General features: G+C 42.9%; 2 protein-coding genes and 1 non-coding gene across 3 annotated transcripts; all 3 read left to right on the top strand.

Annotated features, from left to right (window-relative positions):
* Positions 1 to 509: 509 nt before the first annotated feature.
* Positions 510 to 19,235, top strand: senp3b (SUMO specific peptidase 3b). The gene is made up of 12 exons (XM_085350461.1): positions 510 to 829; positions 2,161 to 2,303; positions 3,825 to 4,499; positions 4,891 to 5,004; positions 7,034 to 7,145; positions 8,525 to 8,672; positions 9,653 to 9,700; positions 13,916 to 13,993; positions 17,155 to 17,292; positions 17,712 to 17,795; positions 17,922 to 17,972; positions 18,927 to 19,235. The coding sequence occupies exons 2-12, from the start codon at positions 2,216 to 2,218 to the stop codon at positions 19,035 to 19,037; spliced, it is 1,647 nt and encodes a 548-aa protein (XP_085206587.1). The 5' UTR covers positions 510 to 829; positions 2,161 to 2,215; the 3' UTR covers positions 19,038 to 19,235.
* Positions 19,236 to 22,483: 3,248 nt separating this feature from the next.
* Positions 22,484 to 27,460, top strand: eif4a1a (eukaryotic translation initiation factor 4A1A). Its single transcript, XM_085377922.1, has 11 exons — positions 22,484 to 22,567; positions 23,743 to 23,785; positions 23,885 to 24,017; positions 24,117 to 24,256; positions 24,371 to 24,539; positions 24,952 to 25,061; positions 25,165 to 25,308; positions 25,394 to 25,531; positions 25,619 to 25,708; positions 26,319 to 26,398; positions 26,552 to 27,460. Exons 1-11 carry the CDS (start codon positions 22,545 to 22,547, stop codon positions 26,694 to 26,696), a joined length of 1,215 nt encoding a protein of 404 aa, XP_085234048.1. The 5' UTR covers positions 22,484 to 22,544; the 3' UTR covers positions 26,697 to 27,460.
* Positions 24,662 to 24,802, top strand: LOC146634593 (small nucleolar RNA SNORD10). The gene has a single exon (XR_014905691.1). It is a non-coding gene; the product is annotated as a small nucleolar RNA SNORD10 (small nucleolar RNA).
* Positions 27,461 to 27,904: the final 444 nt, after the last annotated feature.

The raw sequence follows: 27,904 nt of genomic DNA, 5'->3' as shown, positions 1-27,904 counted from the left end.
CCAAGCACGCTGGGAGGGTAAGTTCAGCTGAACATTATCAGTGAGTTGCTGTTCTCTGCAGCTCAATATTCAGTCCTGACAGCACAGTAAACAATAACTTAATGTCACTGCTTTCGCCTCAGAGTTCAGTTTGAATGAATGTGGGTCACTCGACGCGTTCCATCTTCTAACCGTAGACATGGACAGAACCTGTTGCGTGTGAATCTGGTTTCCTTTAGTTCCATGATGGTCTGCACGGCCTGGAGCAGACCAACAATGAAAGAATCACCTGAATAATTTCTAATGGTTCTGTTTGCACAGCAGCTCTAGGACCAAAGGCTTGTGCCATCCCTTATTTCTTTATTTTGCCAAAAAAAAAAGCATATGAAGTGATTTATTGCAATGTGCAAACATAAATGGGCAGTACATATGGAAAAAAGATTCTAAAGATAAATTATACAGCCTGACTTTTTTTTTGCTATTACAAAGGCTGTCTGCAATGTGTAGACATAATAATGGTTCATCCCCTGGGATCAGACCAAAAGTGGCAAAACAAGCAGGAAACCGGTAAACGTTGAAGTCCGAGTTTGAGTCTTTCCAACCGCTATACCACACCATACCACGTGGGGGCGGTATAGTGCCTAACAGCTAATCGCCAATCGTCTTCAAACACAAGAAGAAGAGAGGAAGCGGAGGGAGAGTGTGGAAACAGCTACCCCACACTTGACTTCATTGAATGAGATTCAACATCAATTAGCGTTTGTTTTGGGTCAGTGTTCTGCACACAGAATACGCTCACATTCTGTCAGAAGAACGCGGATAGAGATTTCTACACCCCTACAGATCAAGGGTAAGCATGCAGTGGCAACATTTAGCTAGGAAACAAACACACACTGGGCGGTTTATTTTTCTGCTAGCATGGTATCTGCCTACAGTCCGCTTAGCTAGCTGAGGACAACATGGTTATAGCTCAAAGGTTAGCCCGCACACTCAACAGATAATTAAAGAACTCGGCAAATTTGAATAACTTCACCTTATTCCTTATGTTCGTGTTGATGCTTTGGTTGTCAATAGTCATGATATATTATAATAAAAAGGAGTTTGCAGTTGGTGTGAGCTTTATTCAGTCTAATTTGATGAAACAACGGTAAGCTAGCTATTAGCATTCACGAGATAGCATTGGTGTAGACTATTTCCTGCAGAAGTGTTCATAATGGAAGAGTTTTATTGAGAAGAGGATTTATTTAGTAATTTATTTTTTTAATCCTGCACGTAAACAGTTAAGTCCATAACTACGTGTAGTTCCTGTCGCTTTTTGTCAATGCCGCTGTCATCACACAGTGGTCGGAGTGAAGCTAGCAAGACAAACTGCAGGACTAACATCAGTGAGCAGGATAAGTGAAGCAGCGTGGAGGCACCGGGACGTGTATTCTGTCTGTGTAGCAAAGCCTGTGGCTGCCCACTGAAACGGTCCCACGCGTTAGTTGTAAAATTACGGCGTGGGGGTTTTAGGTCATTATTACTGCCTTTATATTCCTAGTAGTTGTTTTGTAATAATTGTGCCAAAATTAGCTTCAGTACTTCGTAACAACAAGTCAAGACTATGTAACGGCTTGTTTACATTCCAAGTGTTCAGTAAGATTAGAAAAGCGCTGCCATGTCAAATTAATGAAATTTACTAATACTTCTACTTTTTATTGAACCATAGGCTTTCATTCGTGTGAAGTTGTCTTTTATAGGCTACTTATGAATATGTTTTGTAACCACCCAGTTCTTATTTTATTGTAAGACATGGCGGGTCCACGGTAGCCCTAAAGTGTTAGAGACTCCCCTACAAAATACAATATCCCAGGCTATCCCAGGGTCCTGAGTGTCCTGTACTGCCTATGGAGCACTGTCTCAGTGTTGGATCTATGCTGAATCAGATCAACTCATGTATAAATGCTGTGAAAACACTCAACTGCATATCGTTGTAATTTACAAACTAGAATAATCTGCATGGAAATGTGTACTTTCATCTTTACATTTTGGTATATAACACTGCATCTCTATGAAGCAAAGTGATTCATAGAGTTTTCTTTTTGTCACTTAAAAATCCAAACAGACAGAAGCAGCTACTGTGTTATTCTGATGTCCACTGTGGACTTCATGAACTGACTGTATTCTCTCCCACCGTTGCAGACTGTGTTTGTTTGTAGGTGACGAGCTGGCGCAGGTTGTGGGTTTTTCTTGGATAATGCGAGACAGTGGTGGTAGCCTAGCCCAGAACCGCTGGCAGAGAGACCTGGGTCTGACCGCTGTGGGGCAGAACGACACAGGAGGAGGTTAGCACTCACTGTTTGTGTGTAAAATATTTACCCCCCAGTAGGGTGGACGTTCAGACCACTGGGTCAGGCATCTGTGGAAACCCTAAGAGGTTGATGGACACGAGGTCACTTCCATTTTTGAAATGAAATGTCACAACACTTAAAAGTAAAGAGGAACAACTTTACGGAGTTACTTGTGGTCTTCATCAGGGTCATCATCACCCTGATGACGTGTTGCTGGAGTCCCTGCACTGACTTTCTCATCCTCTCTGTGCCCCTGAAGTTAAATGTCGGTGATAAATGAGTGAATATTCAACAACAGTGTGGTGTAGGTTTATAAAACTTGCCTCAATTTGTTTTCCTTTTTCTTTATTGTGTCTCATGTATGTTTTAAGAACTTGCTTTTTATGCCATTTAAAAAAAATCGATCTAGTAACCAGTGAAGTCCAGCAGTGAGCTGTGGCCCTCAGGGGCCCCAGAAAGTCTTTGATTTCAAAGTCTTCATCAGGGGTGGGGAACTCCAGGCCTCGAGGGCCTGTGTCCTGCAGGTTTAGATGTGTCAGCTGATTTAAATGACCTCCTCAACATGTCTTGAAGTTCTCCAGAGGCCTGTGAATGAACTCGTTTGATTCAGGTGTGTTGACCCAGTGTGAGGTCTAAAACCTGCAGGACCTGAGGCCTGGAGTTCCCCACCCCCGATCTACTTGGTATCTAAAACGTGGACGTGGGTGGTGTGTGAAACCAGCATGCAGCTTAGGTTTCCCACCAGGATATTTCATTCATTTCATCGAGGATGGAGTGATCACAGCACACATCGATACCTTAATAAACACGGACTGAATGTATGCACACATGCTCTCATCTTATTATAACTGCTGCTTTTCTATAGTGTCTTTAAGCTCTTTTTGGTGATCATACAACAAACACTAATCAGACTCTGGTAGTCTCTCTTTGCCAGGATACAAAGGATGTCGGATTAACCGATACTAAACACACAGACGAATGATTGAATGTGTTCCCAGGCAGAACGTTTCCTCGTGGTTTTGCAGGGTCGACCCAAATTTGGACATACTTTTCCAGATTTCGATTTTGACAAGATCCCCAACGTCACTGAGTGAAATGAGGCCAAAAACCAAACCTCCAAAAATAAAAAATTAATGATGTCCCAAGGAAAACTGAAGCAGCAGCTAGAGCTGTTACTTAAGGCTGTGTTCAAATATTCAAAGTAAGCCTGAGGGGGTGACTCAAGGCCTTTGGACAGCACTGTGGGGTAGATGTTATTTTTTAGTGAAATGAAGACGATACGATGCTTTTTTTAATGTGTCAGAGGTCCATGCTCACTACAAATGGGATAGTTTGGCCTGTTGGTAGGTGGTTGCTAAGTAATGTGATACAGATAAGTACAGATAAGTGTGCCTTGTTTATATTGTGTAGGAAGAGCTCATAGATACATTGTTACCTGTTGTAATGAGCTGCAGCAGTACTTTTGGGCTGTCGTGATGCCTGATTGGTCGATAATCACTGCTGTTTGTTTCATAGGTGGGATTCCAGCGGACCGCCTCATAGTCCCAGTGTCAGATCACAGTGTATCCACCCCCATGCACCTGAGACTGGAACATAAAGAAAAGGTGTGGACGGGTGAATATGTAGTGGATGAGGAAGATGGCATAGGTGGGACTGAAGCTGTAGGTGACGATGAAGTTAACAACTTTGATGGTGAAGACATGGGTAAGTTTGACAGCAAGAGTTTGGAAAACAACGAGGATGAAGATGTTGAAGAGGATGGAGACCAGGAGGTGGAGGAGTGGGGAATCTCAGATTTTTCTTCCCAGTCTTCCGAGCACCTTCATTCACAGCAGCACGATCATCAGAGACCAGAACAGAAGGCTGAAGAGATCGGCGAGGCCCCCGTAGCTCACGCACTAAGCCAGGCTGAAGCAGGAGACTTGTTTAGGTCCCGCCTAAGCAAGTACAGGGCTCTGAGAAGACTCGGGCGTTTGCGATGCCGTGGAGGTCTTGGATTTCGGCTCTCTCAGCACTGGAAGAGCTGGCGCCAGCAGGCCCGGTGGATGTGCTCCGTAAGACCCAGGTGCAGCCACAAAGGGCAAAGGAACACTCAAAGAGAACAGAGGAGACTGAAACGGTATGAGGGCCCCCCGTACGGGCACGAGGAGTATGACGGCAGTGATGACGGGCACACAGAGTCTGACAGAGGTACGTATTCGTGTGGGAATGCTAAGTAATGGGAATAGCAGGCATTTAAAATGATATGTTTTGTCAGTGGCAACAATCAGAGTACCATAACAAAAGTAACAGATGTTTTCAGTCTGCTTCAGTCGCCAGTTTTACTGCTTTTGTGAAAAAATCCCCACGAGGCATTTGAATAAGTGGGAATAATAATAAATTTCCATAACCTGCAGTGACACCAGCTGTGATACGCTGCAGCGTCATGCTTAGTAGAGTTTAGTTTAGCCTCCCTGTTACTGTTAAAAGTTGCAGTTAAGTTACCTTTGACCCAAATTGATTTAACTGTTATTTTTGGAATTTGATAAAAATGCCTGAGTCTGCAGATTCCATAGCAAATATGATTTCTTTCCTTTGGCAGATCAGCAAATAAACGGCTCCTCCTCAAGAAAGCAGGAGGACCGAGTGACCCTGGAGGCAGAGGTCAGGCCGGCAGAGCTGGCTCTTACTGAAGAACACACAAGTTGTGTGAATGGTATGTATCACAAATGCTTCTAGCCTTGCCTTAAATGTTTGTGCAGTACCAGCGTGGGCAGCACGGACGCTCAAGGTCGTGAATGTGAGAACGAGGCGACGTAGGCGCTTCAAACTTCTACAGCATGGGCATCAAGTCTTGGACGAGTTTGAATATCAGCGAGCTGAAGAGGTCAGGTTTTCTGAATGTGAGAGCTTGTGAATGAGGCGACGTAGGCTTTGAAAATGAAAAACATCGGTGTGTCTAGCAGGAGGCTGACGGGCAGCAGCGGTGATTGCCAGCTCGCATCAAACATGACGTCTGCTCTGTCTTAATACCCAAAGACTTGAATCAGTCTTGGAGTTAAACACGTATCCTTACTGAACAGTCTGAGCTGCAGATGCTGAATGTGTCGTACTGATAGTGAGGAAGGCTGTTTCCACATAACTGTTTTCATGTTCCTTACGTCACATGTCTGAGTCGGGGGGACACTCTACACGGCAGCCCGGGACCCCATAACTCGAGATTCATCCAGCTGTCATTGCTTTTATCTCATATATATATGGAGGCACCAATCAGTCCACACACTTGTTGCTCCTCCATAATGTCCTGTTATCCTCAGCTGTAAACCTCACGTAACAGCTGCTTTGACTGCAGCGATCCGGACTTTACGTCCAGGGTCTGAGGTGTCCGCTGTCTTTGTTGGGTCTAGAGTTTGTCTTTAGCTGTGAGTCTCTAAACTGCTTTTAGACTGACACGTGTTTCCTGTAGTGCGTCCCTTCATTGTGACTGGGTGACGTCCTGGTTCATGTCCGTCCTTGTGTACCTCCCTGTTGTGTTTCAGTGTGCGCTGCTTCTCATGTCAGCATCAATGTGAGGTCCTACAGTGTTCATGTTACAGAGTGTACTGTAACACATGCTCACACATGTGTGATGTATCAGTAACAGTTCATGCTGTGTCTGTGGCCTTGTATGTCTCGTGTGTAACTGTGTCAGCAGTGCCGTGTCGGTCCAACCTGGTTCTGTAAAGTCTTTCTGGACCCGTGTAAAGCAGAGCTGTGTCTTTGTACCCACTCGTTCCCTGTTGTTGCCTCTGTGGCAGGTGGGTCAGATTATCCTAGTAATCGAGTATTCCACTGATTTCCATCATTGGCCAAGAAATATTTGGATGTCATTAATGAGCCATGATAAGAGGAAAAGACGTCTCAACATGAACTGCTCGTTGGTTTCATCTTACAAATGTTTTTCATTTAAAGTTTGACATCTGTCAAAAAACAAATGAAACCTTTGTGTTCATGTTCTCAAATAAACTGTTTTCAGCTTAGCGGTATCGTTTTCATGAATGTGGTTTATATGAAATCTAAATGAAGTACAAAACTAACGAGTTGCTGTGCTTTTGTGGAAGACTGACACTTCTGTTTAGTGTGTGTGGACATTAAACTATGGCAGCATCATCTTCACTGGTGCTTTTTGTTTAAAAACTGGGAGCTGTGGGGCTTAACGTTGTCACTCGCTGCTCCCAGATAGTTTGAAATGTGGGTGAAACGCTGGCATTTACATGGTGACAGCTAAGAGTTAAAGTGAAGTATTGACACAAAGAATATGAGTTGAATATAGACTATAGCTCGACTGCACTAAACACTGAACATGAATAATGTGGCGTTTCCACAGTGCTGCAGCTGCACACTGTTATTTATCCAGAGGGTAGCAGGAAGACCGTTTGTATGGTTAACATCATGTGTGATGGAGGCGGAACATGTGAACGTTAGCAGCACGTGAGCCAGAGCTTGTACAGTCTCACAGGTTTGTAACCCTGCTGCGTCACAGCCTTGTGCTCTTCATGGAGGAGCACAGAGTGTGTTTCAGTTTGTGCTGGACGTCCTCTGTTGTTGAACATCAGCCAGTATGAAACTCACTGCTCGGGTTTGCTCATTGTTGGTGCTCGCAAATGTAAATGCATGTATCTCAGCTGGACATGTTGTATGATGTTACCTGTATTATACCTGTGTGTGGCGCAGCCCTCATTCATGTGGCTGTCATCTGTCTCGAGGTATTCTGGAAGAGTCGCTACGGCAGTACGGCAGTTTGATCCCCATCCACGTGGATGATGTTGTGGAGAAACTTCAGGACATCTTCAATGAAAACTTCTCACACCCACACAGGTGAGACGTAGTGATACTGTTGTGTTAACAGTGTTCTGTGTTGTTACCATCCTTCTCTCATCCTTCTGTGCAGTAAAGGTTAAGCTGGTGTCCATATCTACGCTGTAATCTGCAGCACTACTCTGAGGGCGGTTGAGACCACGTAGAGCTTCAACACCATCACTTACTGATGCATATTTGAGACATGTGTGCGTCTCGTAATCAAATGTGTTTTGCTCCTTCAGGATTTTCTGGATAACTTGGGAGCATTTCCCACTATTAAAGTGTGTTTAGCTCCAATTTCAGCCATATTGCATTTGGGAATGAAGCAGTTGATAAGGGGCCTGACGCCTGCTGTTAAACAGGTTGTTCCCTCCTGGGACTTAGCCGCAGTGTCAGAGTTTCAGGGCTGAGTTTTGAGCCTGTGGAGTGTGTGGGGATGAGTGAATTTTATGTAGCAATACTTCCTGTGGAAACTTTCCCTCCAACCACAGTGAGGTAGTTCTGCTGTGGACCTGCTAAGTCCACCAGAGGAAGGTGGACCCTTTAGGGGCTCTCTTTTTAAGGGTGTTGCATCCCCACACATGTGTTAGGGTTTTGTTTTTGGCCTTGATGTGACTGTGCACTCACTGGACTCTTGATGCTTAGCATGCTGTTAGCTCCGTACCGAGCTCGGGCGTGTCCTCGGTCGAGGTGTTATAGTCTCTGGAGCATGCAGTCTCCTGTAGTGAGATACACACTGTTTGGTTACACGAGCAACCCCAGTTCTCTGAAAACCAAAGCCGGTATCTCACCATGCTGCCGGACTTCATGGTCACATCAAAGAAACACTTGCCTGGTGTGGAGCCAGGGGCTCCTATAGAGGGGGTCTGGGGACCCTGTGTGCTTGAACCATCTTCTTGATGTGGTGGAAGCGGAGCTCCCGTGATTGGTCACACCAGGATGGCATACTTCATAGCTCACTTGGTTTTCAGAGAACCGGGGTTAGTGTGGCTGTGAACGTAGAGCAGGTCATCTACTCATCGGAAAATTGGTGTTTTCTTTATCCATTAGCTTTTCCAGGCTGCATGCTTCAGTATCCTTGGGGAAGCTGCAGAATCTTGAGTTGCTCGTGAGGCATTCAGCGGCGTGTGGAGATGGATAAAAGCTCTTAGATGTACAGAAACATGCTTGCATGAATGTTTGGGTGAATGAGACGTTAAGCTTTGTTTTCACAACTCACAACTTAATGTTCACAGAATCACTATGTAACTGCAGTTGTTTTGTTTTTGCAGCAAAGGTGTCCTCTTTCACTTGCTGTAGCGATCCTTTGATTTGGGCTGTGTAGTGAAAGCTTTCATTAGCGATGTCTGAATACATGGAGCTAACTGTACATCTGATTTTGATTCGTTCTTCCTTAGAAAAGCAGTGGTCCAACATCTAATACACTCCTTCCACCGCTCATCAGGATCTGTTGTAGCTAAAACCTTCAGAGTCAACTACAAGCGGCATGTTCTGACCATGGACGACCTGGGCACTCTGTATGGACAGAACTGGCTCAATGACCAGGTATGCTAGTACACTCTAACTGGGGCTTTTGGGGGGAATTTTGACTTAATCTTAGGCATTAGTGCACCTAAGTCCAAAGGGAGTCATTAAAATGTGATTCAGTACACCTGTGTTGTTCCTGCGGTGGCACATTTTAGAGATACTGCTGTTAATACTTCGTAACTTGTACGTGCTGTAAATGATGCAGGTGCATGGCATCGGCTGAGTTAGGTACGTCAGTATATGTTCTCGTTCTCCAAAGTCCAGATGTTACAACATCCAATGTTTCATCATCAAGAAAAGCAAAACAAATTAAAGCTGTGAGCAGTGATGACAGGACACTCACTCTTTGGTTTATTGTAGAGTCTTTACCTTCCAGAATAAAGTGCCATGAAGCGACTGCTGTTGTGCTTTGGGGCTATCGAAGTTAAACTGAACTGAATTGAAAATTTCAGTTGGCTGGAGGTGGAGTGGTGCAGTTGAGCCATTTCCTGTAATCATATTTAAATCAAACTCCTCAACGATCACGTCAAATATGCAGGTTTGTGCTTCCTGTCGTAACTTTGAGGCAAACTGTAAAACAAACTACTGAAGACTTTCCAAACCAAAGTTTCAACATTCCTTGTCAACCACAAAGTGTAATATCTGGAAATGACAAACGGCAGACTTCCTGTTGGGTTTGTCTCAAAGCTTCTCTGAACTGATCTTGGAAAGTTGCACACGTGTACCAAATTTCACCCACACAGGTGGAACCATGTATGCAGAATCATTTTGTACTGTCCACATGCCAGACCCATAAAATATGTACGTTTTCACCAGAGCAGATGCGTGTGCAAAGTTTAGGCCCTCAGCGAGGCTTTAAAATCAGACTGTGTTTATGAAAACGGCTGCTTGGTTTCACACTCGGGCCTTAAAAGTAAAGAGAATTGTATCAAAAGTGTTGCTGCCTGAGAACATTTCTCTTTGCACTTTAATTCTTACATTGTTTTTGTGTTATTCAGGTGATGAACATGTACGGTGAGCTGGTCATGGACTCTGTGCCAAAGAAGGTGAGGAAGCTGCAAACGAAACTGTTGCAGCTTGTGCTGTGGATGGTTTACCTACCCACAGTTATTATTGTGTCGTTGCAAAAGCCATATGTAACATCTTCTGAGATTCTTCAGCCTTGTTTGAACCTTCTGTGCTGAACACACTGAAACCATGCTTCACTCGATACATCAGTGCACAAGATCAACTACATCAAATACTTGATGTATCATAATGAAAACAGCCACTCAGAATATATAAACTGAGTATACAAAGATCTTACAGCTGTGATATGTTCCTTCGTTTTTCATTGTTATTATGGTAAATATTTTTGTGGAGGGTCTAATAACTGAATAATAATAATAATATATTTAGAGCAGAAACTATTGATTATTTGAATTGGTGTAGTTCAATTCAGTGTTAATTATAGAGCACCAAATCAACACAGTTGCCTCAAACCGCTTTATATTATCAGGTTGGAGATCCTACAATAGTGCAAAGAAAACAGAAAAGCCAACAATCACATGACCCCCTATGAGCAAGCGCTGTGGTGACAGTGGGAAGGAAAAACTCCCTTTTAACAGGAAGAAACCTCCGGCAGAACCAGGCTCAGGGAGGGGCGGGGCCATCTAACGGGACCTGTTGGGGTGATGGAGGAAGACGGGACGAAGACAAGCTGTGGAAGAGATTAACAGTAACTAACGATTCAGTGCAGAGAGGTCTACTAACACACAGTTAGTGAAGAAGAAACACCCAGTGCATCATGGGAATCCCCCAGCAGCCTACACCTACTGCAGCATAACTAAGGGAGGATTCAGGGTCACCTGGTCCAGCCCTAACTATATGCTTTAGCAAAAAGGAAAGTTTTAAGCCTAATCTTGAAAGTAGAGATAGTGTCTGTCTCCTGAATCCAAACTGGAAGCTGGTTCCACAGAAGAGGGGCCTGAAAACTGAAGGCTCTGCCTCCCATTCTACTTTTAAATACTCTAGGAACAACAAGTAGGCCTGCAGAGCGAGAGCGAAGTGCTCTAATAGGGTGATATGGTACTACAAGGTCATTAAGATAAGATGGGGCCTGACTATTCCTCATCACTTGATGTTTGCTGTCTGTACTGTATCACTCTCTGTTCCTTTTCAAACATACACTGTTGTTTTTGTGTAGCTTATCTGTGTAGTCGATTTAATTGGAAACTTACAGATAACGTCTTATTTCAGAGTGTAATCTTCACGTGGTTTGTCCAGAGCACTCTCTGATTCACACACTAGTTATTTTCAGTTTTCACTCACTGTGTCTTCAGCGATTCACTAGCTTAGCTCATAGCCGACTTGTTAGCAGTGTGGCCTCTTGACCTGTTCCTCCTGCACTTTCCTGCTCATTAGGTCAGATGTTAATGAATAAGAAATACATGTAATAAATGTAGCCCGTTTGTGGAGGCCAGGATCACTGATTGGAAAAACCCGTAACTAGCCAGGCCGCTGTAGCCGGTGCAGTCAAAGGTAGCGTAGGCTCCGTTAGCTCTCCCCTGGCAGATTGACCTGAGAATAAAAAGATGGCTGGGTGACGGGGATGAGGAAGCATAGTTCTAAACAGAAGCCCCCGGTACACCACCAACACCTTCTTGTGTCTAATCGTTCTGCTGCCAGACAAAAACAAACCAAACTTGAGCAAATGATTTAAATACAAATAACCAAGAAAGAACAATATCGTGTCCTCAACAGCACCAAAGAGTAAAACAGTTAAATGTTAAACTTTAAACATTGCGTCCCTCTCTTCTAAGTCCCTGTTAGTACATTAATTAATAAACAAATGGATTTACCTGGTTACAGCAGGATGATTATGTTAGTTTAAAGGGAACCCCGGTTATTAAGACATGTTTGCGCTAAAATGTGTACTGTGCTTTCAATAACACATGTGGTATTAAAATATACTAAATGTTTTCCTTCTAAGCACATTTTATATAAAACCGATTTACCAGTAGGTCGCCATTGTTATTTACTTCTCAATGCACTCTGGGTAGTGACGTCACACGGTTGCACCGCATCCAGTTCACAGTTAGCAGCGCACTGGAAATCACTTCTGTTCAACCTTTCCAGTTTGAACCAGAGCAAACCGAAAACAGTCAACCAGCACTTAGTTTAGATGAAGATGAAAACAATCCGTCAAATGATGACGAGAGAGTGAGGGAAAACTACTGGTGTCTACGCGGCTACTGCTTGCCAATGGCAACGGCGTCTCAGAGCGTTTGTCTTAATCCAGATGTTCTTTGGGCAGCCCTTGTTAGCCTCCATGACCGGTATCCGGTCTTTAAGTGGTAACGTGATGAATCCTGCTTCCGGGCCCAAAGTAGTCTGCCTTTAATAAGACTGTTGTGTTTTTAACATGTTTTAATGTTTTGTATCTTGTTCGATTTAAACTCAACAAGCCCCTAAAAACAGTCAGTGATCACTGTCGGCTTCTCACGGTTTTTATTACCGCCAATCATTTTAAAGCTCAGATTTTAAACCCTTACGATGTAACTGCAGCCCAGCCCATGTAGCAGCAGTATATTAATGACTAACCTGGTATTGTGGATGGATTATCTCAGTCCTGACTGAAGTTTGGTCCGTTTACAGCATCCTGCCATGCGATTACATTCGTCCCTAACCATTGGGAACTCTCATATGAACTTTTATCAAGTGGGGAAAAAGTCCTCAGTTTGTTAGCGTTCATCCTCCAGCTTTACTGTTTATGTTATGCTAACATAGCGTTCACGTAGCACATCATTATATACCAGCTAGCCCAACTTCAGTAACCCTACAAACGTCACTGCTGTTTAGTCTTCATTTATGTTGGAGGAGATAGCAGAGCTGTACGTTTGAATTTGATAATAAATCTCTCAGTCAGAACACAGTGGTACAGGTACAGTGGAACCCCGGCTTACAAAGACCCCATTTAACGAAAAATTCAAGTTACGAAGGCACTTAACGGCAATATTTCTGCCCGTGGTACGGCAAAGTGCCCGCGTAACGAAATGGATAATATAGAAAATTTTAAAAAATTAAATTAAATTCCATAATGTTATGTACATGTACGTATGTATGCATGCATGCGTATGCTTTCTTCAACCTCCTCCACCAAGAACTTCGTCTTCAGCCAGCATCGCCTCACTCAAAAGGCGATGGAAAAAGGTGCTTCGACTTAGAAAAATTTGACTTACGAAAGACCCTCTGGAACGAATTAATTTCATAATTCGGGGTTCCACTGTATATTATATTTAGATGGAAACTAGTGAGCTAACTTCCTGCTAACTCCTAATTCAGTTAAATGTCATAAATTCAGTTTTCATGGATGCCTGGATATTAAACTTAATTGATACACCTGGCAGAGCAGCCACACTGATCATTTTATTACAGATGAACAACTTTAGACAGTTTTTTAACTCTCAGTAATGCCGCAGTGATCATTTGACTTTTGCAGCTGAGTTTGGGCCCAGACATGGCTAATAACATCAGACTCAAAGACCGCATAGTGCTGGTCTACCAAGTCGTAACCAGCTAATAGGCAAGTTAATTAATACGGTTGCTACACTTTAAAAAACAAAACAGGTTAGCTGAACGAAAGCACCTATACTACCGACAACCAATACACGTCATCGTCCCAGAATGCATTGTGTGCGAAAAAACATGGCTGCTCCCACGGCTCCAAGATAGTTTCAACCAACAAAGATTTAATGAATAACAAATTTTTTTTAGTTTTTCTCAAGTATGTAGTGGAGATAATTTGTAACATGTTTAGAGTAACTTGTCATAATAGTCGGGGTTCAACACCCCTGAGTCGTTCTAACCATCGGAAACCTCGAAGCACAGGCCGAGGTTTGAAGGCCTGATGCTCAGCCTTGTCCACCCCAGCTGGAAAAACCAAAACCAGTCTTATCTGTTGTTCTCGTCCACCTGGGCCTCACAGAGTTTGTCTGAATGCTAATTGATGTTCTTTTTATAAAGTGTGGAAACACGCCTGGCAGGATGTGTGGCTATCAGCAGACGGGTATAACGAGCTGCCAATTATGGATTAAGGAGCTTTTTTCCTTTTGCTGTCATGTTATGATGGTAAAAAAATAAAAAATAAAACGTTGGACTGTGCCAAGTCCTGTCTCTGGCTGCGATGACTGGAGCCTTGCTGCTCCCGTAGTAATGGTCTGTGTAATCCCATTACTACATGTTTACTGTCATCAATCAAAATCATTTTTTTTCTTTTTCAGGTCCATTTTTTCAACAGCTTCTTTTACGATAAGCTAAGGACAAAAGGCTACGAAGGAGTCAAACGGTGGACAAAAAATGTAAGTGAATGTGGCCAACATACTCGGAGTAGTTTAGCAGCATATTAACACTTTGTATCAATATGCAGGAATAAAACAATGAGGAGTGTCGTTAGAGCTGGATGATAAAAGACATTCAGTCTTGTCTTTAAATTACAATGTAACACAAATTTATGAAGGTGGTCTAAATAATTCAGACCTGTCATGCAGACAGTTGCAACTAAGAACTTTCTGAACATCAGTAGCACATTTCAAACGTCATGACAGGCTGCACACGAGTGGAAACCGTGTTTCATCTGCTTAGAAGAGTTTGAGTTTTTCATTAAGTCGGTACATAATATCAGAGTCAAAGAATCTCTATACGACTCTGTGTGTGATGCATGATTGTATGATCTGCACTGGTCTAGGTTAAAGCCTCACTGTCCGTGGGGTTTTCTTACACATCTGGAGTAAGAGTGGGGAAAACCCTCTGCTTTTAAAACTACACAGATTAGTCTTCTCACTTTACTAACTCCACAAAGGTCTTGAGCCAGCCGCCCATTTCTTGAAGTCTTTGCTTTCAAGGAGAAAGACCCGAGTGGTGTTGAGCAGTAGTTTTTTTTCTGGGGGATGAAACATTGTCACAGTTTCGAAACACATAATTGGTTCAGATTTCTTTTGTTTGAACACTGCCGTGTAGTTCTGTGACCAACACGGTGACAAAAAGAGCTTTTTCCTGTAAACTCCTGCAGATGTTGGCATTGTATGCAGTCAAGAAACTGGACAAGTGGAGGACAAAAGTAGTAGTAGCTGTCTTAAATATCTAAAGAAGCAGGGTAAACTGACAACAAGCTGAGGAGTGCCAGACAACTCAACAACTACACTAAAAATTGGTGGCAACCAGTCTGATAGAGTGATGCGTCCAAATGTGAGATTTTAGCTTCAGATTGTAGATGAACAGGTGCAGTAACGGTCTCGTCTGTACAACAGAGACTGCATGTCAGCCAGCTCAGGATCTTCTTAAACCTGAAGTAATACTGAATGCAGAACAAACTGAGATTTTGCGCCACCCTTCAGTTCCAGCTGGAAAGCATCTGACTGCTTTATTTTACAGCAGCGATGTCAAACACACAGGTAATGCAGCAAAGACCTGGATAGAAAAACAATGAAACCTGGTCAGTCGTAGAATGACCCACTCAGGGTTTGGACCTCAGAGATGTTGAAACTGGAATCCTCAAGATTCCTCCCTTTGTTCCCTTTGTTCCCTTCTCAAGGGAACAAAGTGAACAAAGAAGACCTTTGGACTGATCTTTATTCAAGCTAGAAAGTTTTTACTGAACCTGACCTTGGAGAGTTCAGGCTGGTCTCACCAAATGTATTTTTGCCTTAGATTTCCATGTGTGTTTGCATGTTTCAGTACATTTCTGACCGTTGACCATTTTCTGATGGCTCAGTGCTGTAAATGTCAGTTTGCTTCAGTTTGAACTTTCAAAGAACGTTGTGACATCAAAATGAAAATGAACATATATTTTTATGTCTTAGTTTTTTTTTTAGATCTGACTGTTTATGTGCTCTTTTCATTCAAACATAACAAAGCCTGAGCTGTACGCACAGTTGTGTCTGCTCTGTGCTTTGGCTTTAGATGGAAATCAGCTGTTTGTCCAAAAACCACTGTGGTTCAGCTTTTTTATTTGGTATCTACTGACACTACCAATGGACCATTTTGATCTTCTCTGGGATCTTTAGTCAAAAACAAGGCGTCAGACTAACTTTGGTTAAGACAAAAGTCTAGTTTGTATTTCAAACATAAGAGCTCTGCAGCAAGCAGAGCACGGAGAGTTCATCTGAAACTGAGTCCAGTTCTTTCAAACTTCAAAGGTTCTTTGTTACAAAATGAACTTAAACTGTCTCCTGTATAGTTTCAGATAAGCATGTTGTCTTTACATGATTACTGTTACAGCTTGTTACAAACCCCTGAAAGGAGCCGTCCTGACTCGCTCTTTTAGTGCTTGAATAAAAAACAGTCAACTTTATACGTTTAGTTAGCTGCTTCTCCAAGTTAAGATTTGAAAGCCCGTCCCAGTTTTCATGAGAGGAATAATATAAACAGCACAATTACAATTTATTTTTTCAAAGGTTTAAACAGAATATTTTTTAACATTTAAATTGTAATTGTTTATCCACAGTTCCAGCTCACTTGTAAATATAAAATAGTTTTGGTTTCTAAATCTCATCCTAATATTATACACATAGAAGGCACATCATCATCATGCAACCTTACGATCTGATGACTAAAAAGATCCCACGAGTGTCTGGAGATTAAAGTTTTACTTTAAAGTTTTTTGTTGAGATAACGTGTGTGCCTCCGTTTCTGTTCGACCCTGATCATCCAGCATTGTTGAGCAAGGATATGCCCCGTTCCTCATTTCTTAGTTTCCTGCACGTTTGTCTTGTTCACACATTTTAAGATAATCAAACATAATGAAATATTAGACAATATTCAGTCCTGCTGCATTGCCCACCTGTGGTTAAGCTTACTGAGTGACCTGATGGCTGGACATGGTCAGAATTCATGGTTGAATCAATTGCAGTCGTCCAGGTCCTGAAGCAGCAGAGCAGCCATGGACATTACTCCGTCCTCGTCTTGTTATATTAATATATCATTGTTTAATATCACATGTTACCATATATTATCATATTCAATGCTGTTAGTTTTACACAGAATATTCTCAAAAAACTATCTTTGATCATCAAGGTGTTTTTGGATAAATGTGAGTAAAATTAGTTTGGTCTGAAACGTGTAACAAATATACACCAAAGCAATGAAATACTTGCATGTGGTTTATCTGCAGTACCTGTAAAATCCCATGGAAAAATGTTGTGACGGGTTTTTATAGAACTGAAAGCGATGATGTGATGACAGCCTTACTCATCTGCTTGTCTTAATAGGAAGAACATACTTCTCACATTGTTAGCGTCTGGCTTTGTTTGGTTCATAACTGAATTAGCTCTTGGCTAGCAGCCGCATACACCTCTTTACAAGCTTTTCCATCTGTGTGTTGGTTACATTGCTTCAGACCACGTTAGGAGCACTGCTGGCTTAGTGTTACAGGGTGGGGGCATCGTATAATTGAAAACCGACAGCTTAACCAAGATTTTTGTTACGTCTCTCAAACTCTCGTTTATTTCTGTTCATTTATCAGGTCGACATCTTTCAGAAGGATCTGTTGTTGATCCCCATCCATCTTGAGGTCCACTGGTCGCTGGTCAGTGTTGACATTCCTCGTCGAGCCATCACCTACTTTGACTCTCAGAGGACTTTGAACAGGCGTTGCCCAAAGGTAGGGATCAGGCAGCTTTTGGAAAAGGAATGAGTGGATGATTGAACGGTTTTTGAAGAAAGGTCAGTGGGTATAGATGCTTATTCTGTCAAAATGATTAATAGTAGCAAATAAGCAGCTGCGTGATATTTCTGGTAGCTAATATTGTTGCTTTTTAAAAAAACTTAGTATTTTTTAACACTGCAAATTTGTTGTAAAAGACCAAAGTTTTTGTAACCTCTTCAGTTGGGTTGTGTTAAACCCAAATGTTCGGGTCCAGAGCTGCTGCTCTGTCTGTCCTGCCAGTGATTCAGTTGCTGATAGGAGAGGGCGGGCTGTCACACCTATAGTGTATCCATGAACCTACTGCTCAAAGTCAGAATCTCTGTTTTTGGAAACAGGTGTCTCAGTCTCTTTGAATGTGTTCATTTTGATTCCAGCACATTTACAAATACCTGCAAGCTGAAGCCATCAAAAAAGACCAGCAAGACTTCCTGACAGGATGGACCGGCTTTTTCAAAATGGTAACACGACTTTTCTTTATAACACTTACCAAAGCTCTGGTGAGACTTTGAGTAAAAATCAAACGAGAAGTAGACTTTAGTTGAAATGGTACCATTGCTAATGCTAATGTATTTGTAATGTTGCAGAATGTGGGCCGCCAGAACAATGACAGTGACTGTGGGGCTTTTGTGTTACAGGTGAGTTTTCTACAGTGTGCATGAGGGCTGGGTGATATGAGGAAACTCTAATATTGCCATATTGTTTGGCTATATCGCGATATGTCTTGAGCAGCAAAGGGGGTGGGCTGCAGTGTGAGCCTCAGTGAGGTCGGGTTTTTTATGTAAATACCAACATGTGTGGTATCCACAGAAACTTTCAAGTCTCAGCCACAAGCTCATAGAAACCATTTCTGCAAACACCAAACGGCCAACACAACAATTAAAAAGGTTATGTGCCTAAACACAAACAACAAAGCCACACTCAGCTTCATGTAACCCAGCAAACGTCACATTGTCTAACATCAAAGGTTTCGTCACTCTCCAACCAAAACGATCTGAACCAGCAGCAAAAGAAGGCCACAAATATGCTTCAGGAACGATAAACAATAACGTGAACGGTTTCCTTCAACAGAGGCCGTCGTAGCTCTAATCACAGCTGGTGTATTTAACGTTTCCTTTGGTGTGTGGGGAGATGTTGACATGCAGAGTTTATTCATGTTGTTCGACAACCTTCTCGTGAAATCCAGACGACAGCGAGTCCGAAACTCCCGCTGTCACCATATTTCTCCCATCTGCTAGCATATAAACACGCATGCTCAGCACAGTGTGGCAGGTAGAACATTTTCCAGCTAGGAGGGGGGATTGATGATGCATTTGCAGCGTGCGGGAACCTACACTCGATGGTTACGATAAAACCATTTTAACCATCGTACGTATCAAATATACTCGATATATCGCCCAGCCCTGATATAAACACGAACTCTCGTTGTTGAGAGCTAGCCATAGACAATTTGGATTAGTCTGTTCCACTTCTTTATAGCATTTATGAGGGAAACATGTACCTACTGCATAGATGGTAATTACCACACATCAGATTGTTTTAAATGTGTTTCAGTATCTGACCCTGACCTTTCCTTATCTGCTATCCTGCAGTACTGCAAGTGTCTGGCACTCGGGCAGCAGTTCAACTTTGGGCAGCAAGACATGCCCCGCCTCAGAAGACAGATGTACAAAGAACTGTGTCACTGCAAGCTTATGGTGTGACCCTTCATTTCCATCGTTTGTGGCCAGCTACACCTGCTCCGTCCCTGAAGTCTAACAGGATGGAGGGACAGTGTTAAAACAAGAGGAAAATGGGAGCAAGTGACTGGGGGAAAATAAACATTACAAACCTAACTTTTTCTCTTCCACCATGCAGAGAAATTCTTCTAGATGCGAACATTGTTTGACTTTATTTTTTCAGGTTCTGCTTCCCTCGGTTTGTTTGAAAAACACTGATTTAAATATCTGTCATAGTTCTTTGTGGTTGTGAGAGGCCAAGACTAGCTGTCTTATTTTGGGGATGTGCTAGTTATCCGTGTAAAGATAGTCCACTAGTTTTCTGGTTGGAGAGGGAGCACTGAGGTACGGAAAAGCCTGCGTCCAGGAGGTATGAAGGGAAGTCCCACAGTGGAGTTTGTGTTTAGAGGGCTGCAGTGACTTTTCCATCCAGCCAGTCATTACTTGACATCTTTGCAAATGAAACGTACCCCATGCAATGGCCACCGTTGTGGACGAGCTGTTCAGCACAAAATGTTTGCCAGTGTATTACAGTGTGAAACTTCCATGTACAATATTTTTAACCGTTTCCTGCGGTCTGCTCAGCTGGAGTTTAGTGGGAATCCATGGTTATGTTGGCAGGTAAAACTTTTTTCTGGTGAATCTCAGGGAAAGTTGGATTTCTGCAGCATCCATGAGTCCCGCCTCATGCTGGCCCACACAGTAGAAACTTTCCCCCTCGATCGCTTTCAAGTCATAAACCTTGAAAGCGATTGAACTGAAATGGCTCAAAGAAGTATATTTACAATGCATTTAATTTTTAATGTGTTTCAATCTCTGTCAGTAATTGTGGTAACATGTTTGGGTTTCATAAAAGATCAAGAAAAAAGACGATTTGTTTTTTTTCTTGTTATTTTTTTTGTTTTTGTTTAGATTTTCTGGTTAGTATAAAAGCCATTTTGTTGAGGACCACAAATACACACCAGGCATATGTCCACAGTGGAGATACAGTGCTCTCTTATTCTTTTTATAACAAAAGAAAACTTGTGAATAGTTGTTTTTGGCTTTGCTTTTTTTTTTTTCCAAGAAGGAGCTGATGCAAGAGAGCTGTTTTATATATCTTCTACAATACGTTATGACTGCTAAAAATAAAAATATGTGGCAAACGTGTGTGTGTGTGAAGGTTTTCACTCGTCCACATCATAGTAATGGAAGGACTACGTTCAGTTTCTTCAAGACGTTTCGTCTGAGAATCAGTCCCAGATTTTAAGCCCTGTTGTCCCTAAGAGGGCCGTTGACCCCCTATTGATTCTCTACATAATCACATGAGCCAAGGTGTGAAAATGGGGTGGGTCACACTCAGCCAAGGTTTCAGGTGAACCCATTGCCCCCCATCATGTGACTTACTGAAGTCAAAAGGCCCAGGATGTGTGTTAAGGCGTCTGGGAAGGATCTCAAAGCTGTATCGTAGATGGCAGATGCTGTCGGTGTGAGACGCCACGTCTGTTCAAAGAGGGTCGTTCACTCCTCGTCCAAAATGTGGACATTAGCATTTTGAAAGAGTGTGTTTAACCGGCACGCAGATGTAGACAGCTATGCAGTCTCCATCAGAACCACTGTTTCTTCCTGCAAACGGGGAACACCCCATAAGCTCTGCAGATGTAATTTAGTCCTAGTCAAACTTTCTAGTCACAAACAGCTTGTGGGAGATTGAACTGAAATGACCTGTTGGCTCAAAGAACTATATTTACATTGCATTTAATTTTTTCCTGTCTCTGTCAGTGATTGTGGTAATATGTTTGGGTTTCATGAAAAGTTAAAGTAGTTAGAGGTCTTCTTGGGTCATTTCTTCATCACATTATGGTTTGTTCCTCGTGATAGTGATCCCAGTTCTGAACTGTCTGCTTTGAGCTTCCGTGCTCTGTGGCTGCACCAAACCAGACTCTTTCTCTGGGGAAGCTGGGGGTGCACAGCTGACGGCCTTGAACATGTCGCTAAACTAACTGCATCTAGATATTATAGGATATCATTCAGTCCCATATTGATTGCATCATCCACAAAGTACAAAGGGGGCCTTGCAGTGACTACTACCAGGATGTGGTGGGTGAGGGGTGTGAATGCGTGCCTCATTAACCTGCAGTATCAGGTATTCAGCCAGCTCTTTGCAGAGGGGATGGTTGCAGACCCTTTCACACTGATACCTGCTGTAATGGGCGCTTCGATCACTGCCACAACACCTTTTCACAGTCCCTTTCTAACGGCTGTGAAAGTGAGGAAAGCCACTGCAGTATTTTTTGTGATAGGTGTCGACACTCAGACGATACATAAGCACTGAGAGAACAAGTCGTAACCAAAACCCAAGTGCTTTTTTGTTTTTGCTGCCCACATGGTGTGAAGTCCAAATCGGCCCCATACAGAAAAGCAATACCTGATGAGGGAATCCACAAAGAAAAAGCATCAATCTGTGTAGAAAGTGAATATTAGTACAGTGGTACAATCATCTGATGATCTGGTTAATTTGTAAGTTTGCTCACAAAGAAATGAGCAGCCTAGTTGTTTATGGTAGTTTAATTTTAATGGAGACAGAATATTAGATCAAGAAATAAAAAACACATTACATGAAAGTAATAAAACCCCATTTCAGAGCAAATATCTGAATGATTCTCAGCACATGTAGAGACTAGAAAGACACGATGGGTTCTTCATATACATGATAACACTTAAAAAGTTCTAAACCAGGTACAGATGCCACATTATTGTCACTGGGACAATGTTCAGTTTAATTTCATGGTGTCATTTTGTGGTTATGGTTTTTTTTAAAGCATTAAAATGTGCCATTATAGACATTAGTTTTTCAAGCTTTATTTATTTATTTACATTTATGGAGCTAACCTACTGCACTGTCATTAGATTTGTCCATTATCCAGATTCAGCACGAAATTGAGATAATCAACAGAAAGTTTTTTTTAACTCTTTCCCGTGATAGAGTATGAGTGAATGTAAAGAGCAGTGTGTTGATGCATATTACACAGGAGCCTCATTTCTGATAGGCTGTAAATACTCGACGTAATGCTGGAACATTAACACGTTGCATGACCCGAATTAAAAATTGTGTTTATTTTTAATTTTTAAAAATTGTGTTTATTTTTAATTTTTAAAAATTGTGTTTATTTTTAATTCGGCGTTTTTTAATGTCTGAACAAAGCAGCGGGGACACACCTGGGCAGGCGGACTGAAGAAACCCGGTTGCGTCACCAACGGATTCCGTAAAAACTGAAACCCCGCCTCTTTGGCTAAAGAACTCGGGCACGAGCGTGAATTACGAGCATACTGTAAACGGAAACGGTCCGCCCCGTGGGTCTGCTTACTTTTACGTGACGTAGAGCTCGTCCAATCGCAAGTGCCTGTGGGCGGGTCCACAGCTAAGTGACGGTGAGCTTTTACAATGAGAAAGCCTCTTTGTGCGCATAACCTATATAAGAGATTTCTGCTGCGGATTCTTTCTTTGAAATAATGTCGGCTGAATATGATAACAGGTAAGGAGGGCTACTTTTGGTCGCATAAAGTGTGAGTTCTAGGGCGTATTTTCTTCTTCAATCCGTCATATTTTACTTGATGTTCTCAAGAATGCAGATTTTTAACCGAGTTTTGTAGTCGAGTAACATTCGGGGACTTTTTGTCTTAGATGAACATTAGGACTCTGCGCGTTTCAGGAGACGAGTGTGAAATAAGATTGAATGTTTTAGATCGTTAAAGTCATGCTAGTCAGAAGTTATATTAGTCTTAATGCTTCAGATGTGGATACAGACTGCGGTCGTTATCGGCATCCGGCGACAGCACGTGAACAAGCCTGATGTAGGCCTTTAAAAATTCTTCCTCTTTTCATTTGTAGTAACTTGATATTGAAGCCAAAACATCGGAACTACGATATTTTCGGGTGTAATACACGTAACGAACCTTATTTTGTCTGTAAAGGTGAATTAATGCCGTTTCGTGCTGTTCGATGGAGTCACATGGTCTTAGTACGGATGGTCGGCGTTTTAAACAAAGGCCGCTTTAAGGCCGCTGAAAATGGTCGTTTTTCCGCTTACACACGCTGCATGTGGTGGAGCTGTGTGCTGCCTCCATAAAGCGCTGTGCCTTACGTGTCTAAATGAACAATAGCTTTCGCCGACTTTCGCCGACAGTTACAGACTAGCAGGCCCTGTTGCTAGCAGCTAATGCGGAGCAGGCCGCGGCGGAAAGCCGCGAAGCTTGTTCTGCCGCTTTCTTCATAGCATCGCGGACAGCTCTAAATGATCCGAACGCTTTGAACACAAAGATGTCGGCGTTTGTCGACTACTTGGCCACATTCGACGTGGCTGTGGCTCTGTTTCCTCCGTGAAGCGTCCACCCGCCCCTGTCTTTTCCTCCCCTGAATGGAGAAACGACCATCTTGATTGTATGTAGCAAAAATGGCGGCCTCTCCACAAGGCCGCGCGTCACAGCACAAGGGGCGAAGGCTTCTTTTTTCATGCCAAGTTTGGGAAGAATGATATAACGGCGAGCCTGGTAATGATTATATCAGCACGTTTACTTAAAGGGGGATATTTTTGTGCCACAGAAGATTCTTTTTATTCTCATTATTCGTGGGCAGAGAGGATTTAGTGCATTAAGGTCATTTACAAGTGCAGCTTGAGAGGAAAGATAACTGAGTTTCTGTCATTCACAGAGACAATGGCCCTGAAGGCATGGAGCCAGATGGGATCATTGAGGTAAGTCTCCTATGAAACTCTCACCAACACTGTGACGTTCTTCACAGCACAGCATGTAATGAACTGACAATAAACCTGTGCTCTTTCTAACCTTTCCAGAGCAATTGGAACCAGATTGTGGATAGTTTTGATGAGATGAGTCTACGTGAGACCCTGCTCAGGGGAATTTATGCCTATGGTTTTGAGAAACCTTCAGCTATCCAGCAAAGGGCCATTATGCCTTGTATCAAGGGTAAGCGTGCTTCAATATGTAATGATGTGTTTCTAACACTTAGCAGTTAACAACCCCAAGAATTCCCTGGATACTAAATTGCACATGTTTTAATTTCAGGTTACGATGTGATTGCTCAGGCCCAATCTGGCACTGGGAAGACTGCCACCTTTGCCATTTCCATCCTTCAGCAGATTGATGTGGAGCTGAAAGGCACTCAGGCTCTGGTCTTGGCTCCCACTAGGGAGCTGGCTCAGCAGGTAGGCTTCCACACCCGCCCTCTTACACTAGTGACATATTGTGCTATTGTTTCTTAAGGATCTCTCATGTAGCCTTTTGCATGGCTTAACGTCTGGTCTTTGACTTTCTTTCAGATTCAGAAAGTGGTCCTTGCCCTGGGCGACTACATGGGAGCCAGCTGCTATGCCTGCATTGGAGGGACCAACATCCGCAGTGAGGTCCAGAAACTGCAGGCTGAAGCCCCACACATCGTGGTGGGAACTCCCGGACGCGTCTTTGACATGCTAACTCGCAAAAACCTTTGTAAGTCTTCCTGAGAAGGAGTTAAATCAGGCTTAGTTTGAAATGTGTGACCACAAAGAAAGAAATTAACACGAGTCTCTGGTGACTTTGATCACCTCGGAGGTCAGTTATTGTATAATGCTGTATAATGATGAAATCCATGCGTGTCAGCTGACACTGTAAGCCCCTGCTGTGGTGTAGCTGTGGTCGGCGTTCTGTTGGCTCGAGCTTTCATGACAACAGAGGTCCAGAGGCATGATCATACGTTCATTACTTCTGAATACGGCACCTTTACACCTGAAGACGCTTCATTACCGAAACCTCATTAGTGGCACGTGATTCCTAAATCCAACATGAATCAGTTGTATCGGTGTGCAAACGTATGGCTGTGTTATGTGCCCGTATGTGTAACATGGTGGTTCCCTTTTTGCAGCTTCTAAATACATCAAAATGTTCGTGTTGGACGAGGCTGATGAGATGCTTAGTCGAGGATTCAAGGATCAGATCTACGAGATCTTCCAGAAGCTGTCGAGCAACATCCAGGTTAGAACTTTGGTGTCAGCGCCGTAACGGCCGAGCCAAAGATCCTTGCTTGAAATATGAACTCTGCTTGTAGCTGACGGATATCTCTGTAAATCTTTTTAAGGTTGTCCTACTGTCTGCCACCATGCCAGCTGATGTTTTGGAGGTCACAAAGAAGTTTATGCGTGAGCCTATCAGAATCCTCGTGAAGAAGGAGGAGCTGACACTTGAGGGCATCCGCCAGTTTTACATAAATGTGGAAAAAGAGGTGAAAAACGTGCACTCGCTTTCCCTGTAATCAGGGTGTTCATGCTGAGCTTGCTGTGCTAACAGTCTGACCTGGTGGTCCTCAGGAATGGAAGCTGGATACCTTGTGCGACTTGTACGAAACCTTGACCATCACACAAGCTGTGATCTTCATCAACACAAGGAGAAAAGTGGACTGGCTTACTGAGAAGATGCATGCCAGAGACTTCACAGTTTCTGCTCTGGTACGAACCTCTTTGTGTGACTGACACATTTGGTACAAGTGTGGAAACTTTCAGTGCATGTTGTAAGACTTCATTCTGTCTTTTCAGCACGGTGACATGGACCAGAAGGAGAGAGACCTGATCATGAGGGAGTTCCGCTCGGGCTCCAGTCGAGTCCTTATTACCACTGACCTGTTGGTATGTAACGGCTTCTTATTAGTGCTGTTTGCAGTCCAAGGTTCCCTCTCCTGCCAGCTGCAGTGTTGGTAAAGGACTGAAAGTTCCTTGGTAGAGCAGACATCTGCCCTCCACTGTAGCTGGGTTGAAATCCCTGACTCACAACTAATTGGCAGATTACATTTATTCCTGTAGCTCACCTGTGAGAGTTCTGGGTAAAGCTGTGGTGGGTCATAGAAACTGGACCCACCACCAGTTTGTATGTGGGGTTAGCTCTTATTCAGGACATGAGTGCAAAGAAACATCCAGTTTACGGCCCAATTTTAATTGATAGATGGCCATAAAGATCAAACTGAGGTTATTGTGCTCGGCCCTGACAGCCAGATTCCTCTTGGATGGCATGACCTCGGCCTCCTGTTTGACCAGGACATATCCTTCAATGCACATATTAAACAAATATGTAAGGCTGCTTACCATCTCTAAAATATCCTGTCTCAGAGTGATGCAGAGAAACTCCAGGGGAAGGGGGGGAGCAGTACATTTTCAGAGACCATCCTTCTCCTGCTTTGGCTCGCTGTTAGATCCAAAATTGAGTTGTGCCATGTAAGTAAAGGTGTTTGTTTCTTCTCAGGCCAGAGGTATTGATGTTCAGCAGGTTTCCCTTGTCATCAACTACGACCTGCCAACCAACAGGGAAAACTACATCCACAGGTGAGGACACAAACGGTTTGCAGACATGATTGGCAGCTATGCACAACAGGCAAATGAAATGTTCACGTCAACTCTTTGTCCAACGTGAGCATGAGCAGCAAACCCAAAGAGATGATATCTGCAGTGACGGTGATCCCTTTTTGTTTTTGACAGGATCGGTCGGGGAGGTCGTTTCGGCAGAAAGGGAGTAGCCATTAACATGATAACCGAGGATGACAAGCGAACACTGAGGGACATTGAGACATTCTACAACACCACCGTGGAGGAGATGCCCATGAACGTGGCCGATCTTATCTAGAAGACTCCCCGCTTCTGTTTGTCCACCCATATCCGATTGTTTTAGAAGTAAAAGCTTGTTTCCTACAATACGAATACTAAAAACTTCCTTTTTCTAAATTCCACCCTGAATTTACTCAGCATTTGACATGATTTTGGAAGAATGACTTGCTGACCCGCTCCATCTGCCATTGTCTTTTATCGACCCTGAAATTTTCCCAGCGGTTAAATACTCTGCTTCACGCCAGAACTGTTTCCAAAAGCACATTTAAAGTCCAGTGATGACATTATACTTGCTGATTGTTGGCAAAGAGACACTGTTGATTTGCAGCTTGTGTGAGGTTTGGCTGTTGCAGCGTCGGTCGGCTGACCCGAGCAGTCTGGACTCGACGGTGTTCTGAATGAACAGCGGTGTGATTGACTAGCTCAGTATTTAAACAATCTTCAGTGTATTTGCACAACGCACGCCCACGGTCATGTTTACAGCAGGTTTTGGGTTCTGGAAGTAAACAGGACATGATCAATAAAATGAGCTGTACAGTGGCTGACAAATTTGATCCTCTTTACTGCTGTGCTTCTCTGCTTTTCCTCCTTTCCCATTGCGGCCGTAACCCTGTTCAGCCATTTGTACAGTAGAGTTCAGATGAGGAGTGCTTGCAGGCAGAAACGGTGAGTTGTAGCGATTTGGCCTCCTGACCCAGATCCAAGCGGCTTTTTGGTTTTTATTTTTTTCCCCGTCTCCAGTTAGTTGAGATTGGAGTTTTTTTTTTTTTTTTTTTTTTTTGTTTGTTTTTTTTTACAGGGAATATAAGATTTCAAATGGTTGTGGTCATGTTTTGTAACCTACCTCATCCAAATCTTATAGATGAATGGGGAGTGTCATCTGGACCAAACTACAAATATAAAAGTATATAGAGATTTTTATCTTGCTTTCCACTCCACCAAAAGTTTCTGAGCTCTCGTATTATGAGGTGTGTGCTATCAGTGCTAATATTTTTTTATTTTTCCCCCAAATGTATGGATTGTTTCCCCTCTTTTTTTTTTCCTTTTTTTTTTTGAGACAGTGTATCAGGTTTTCTACATTGGATACTGTATAGTATTTATTTTATTGGTCTTTAAAAGAAAAACAATAAAAACATCCTTTTCTTTTCCTTTTCTTTAAAGCTGTAAAGCAGCCCTCTGTTGGCCAAATCCTGTGTGGTGTCTACTTTTGTGGCAAAGCTCACTCAG

This window comes from Diplotaxodon limnothrissa, linkage group LG3 (genome assembly GCF_057381915.1).
Source record: "Diplotaxodon limnothrissa isolate DT_005_m linkage group LG3, D_limnothrissa_male_GT1.1, whole genome shotgun sequence".
NCBI lineage: Eukaryota > Metazoa > Chordata > Actinopteri > Cichliformes > Cichlidae > Diplotaxodon > Diplotaxodon limnothrissa.
The sequence above is the reverse complement of the archived record's forward strand: the minus strand, read 5'-3'. Positions and strand labels throughout refer to the sequence as shown.

What these genes read in the sequence shown, in the direction of transcription:
- senp3b (XM_085350461.1), top strand. Translation starts at nt 2,216, where the DNA reads ATGCGAGACAGTGGTGGTAGCCTAGCCCAGAACCGCTGGCAGAGAGAC. An exon ending in GCAGAACGACACAGGAGGAG is followed by an intron (nt 2,304 to 3,824) that starts GTTAGCACTCAC and finishes TTTGTTTCATAG; the next exon opens with GTGGGATTCCAGCGGACCGC. An exon ending in AACTTCTCACACCCACACAG is followed by an intron (nt 7,146 to 8,524) that starts GTGAGACGTAGT and finishes GTTCTTCCTTAG; the next exon opens with AAAAGCAGTGGTCCAACATC.
- eif4a1a (XM_085377922.1), top strand. Translation starts at nt 22,545, where the DNA reads ATGTCGGCTGAATATGATAACAG. An exon ending in TCGGCTGAATATGATAACAG is followed by an intron (nt 22,568 to 23,742) that starts GTAAGGAGGGCT and finishes TGTCATTCACAG; the next exon opens with AGACAATGGCCCTGAAGGCA. An exon ending in ACATAAATGTGGAAAAAGAG is followed by an intron (nt 25,309 to 25,393) that starts GTGAAAAACGTG and finishes GGTGGTCCTCAG; the next exon opens with GAATGGAAGCTGGATACCTT.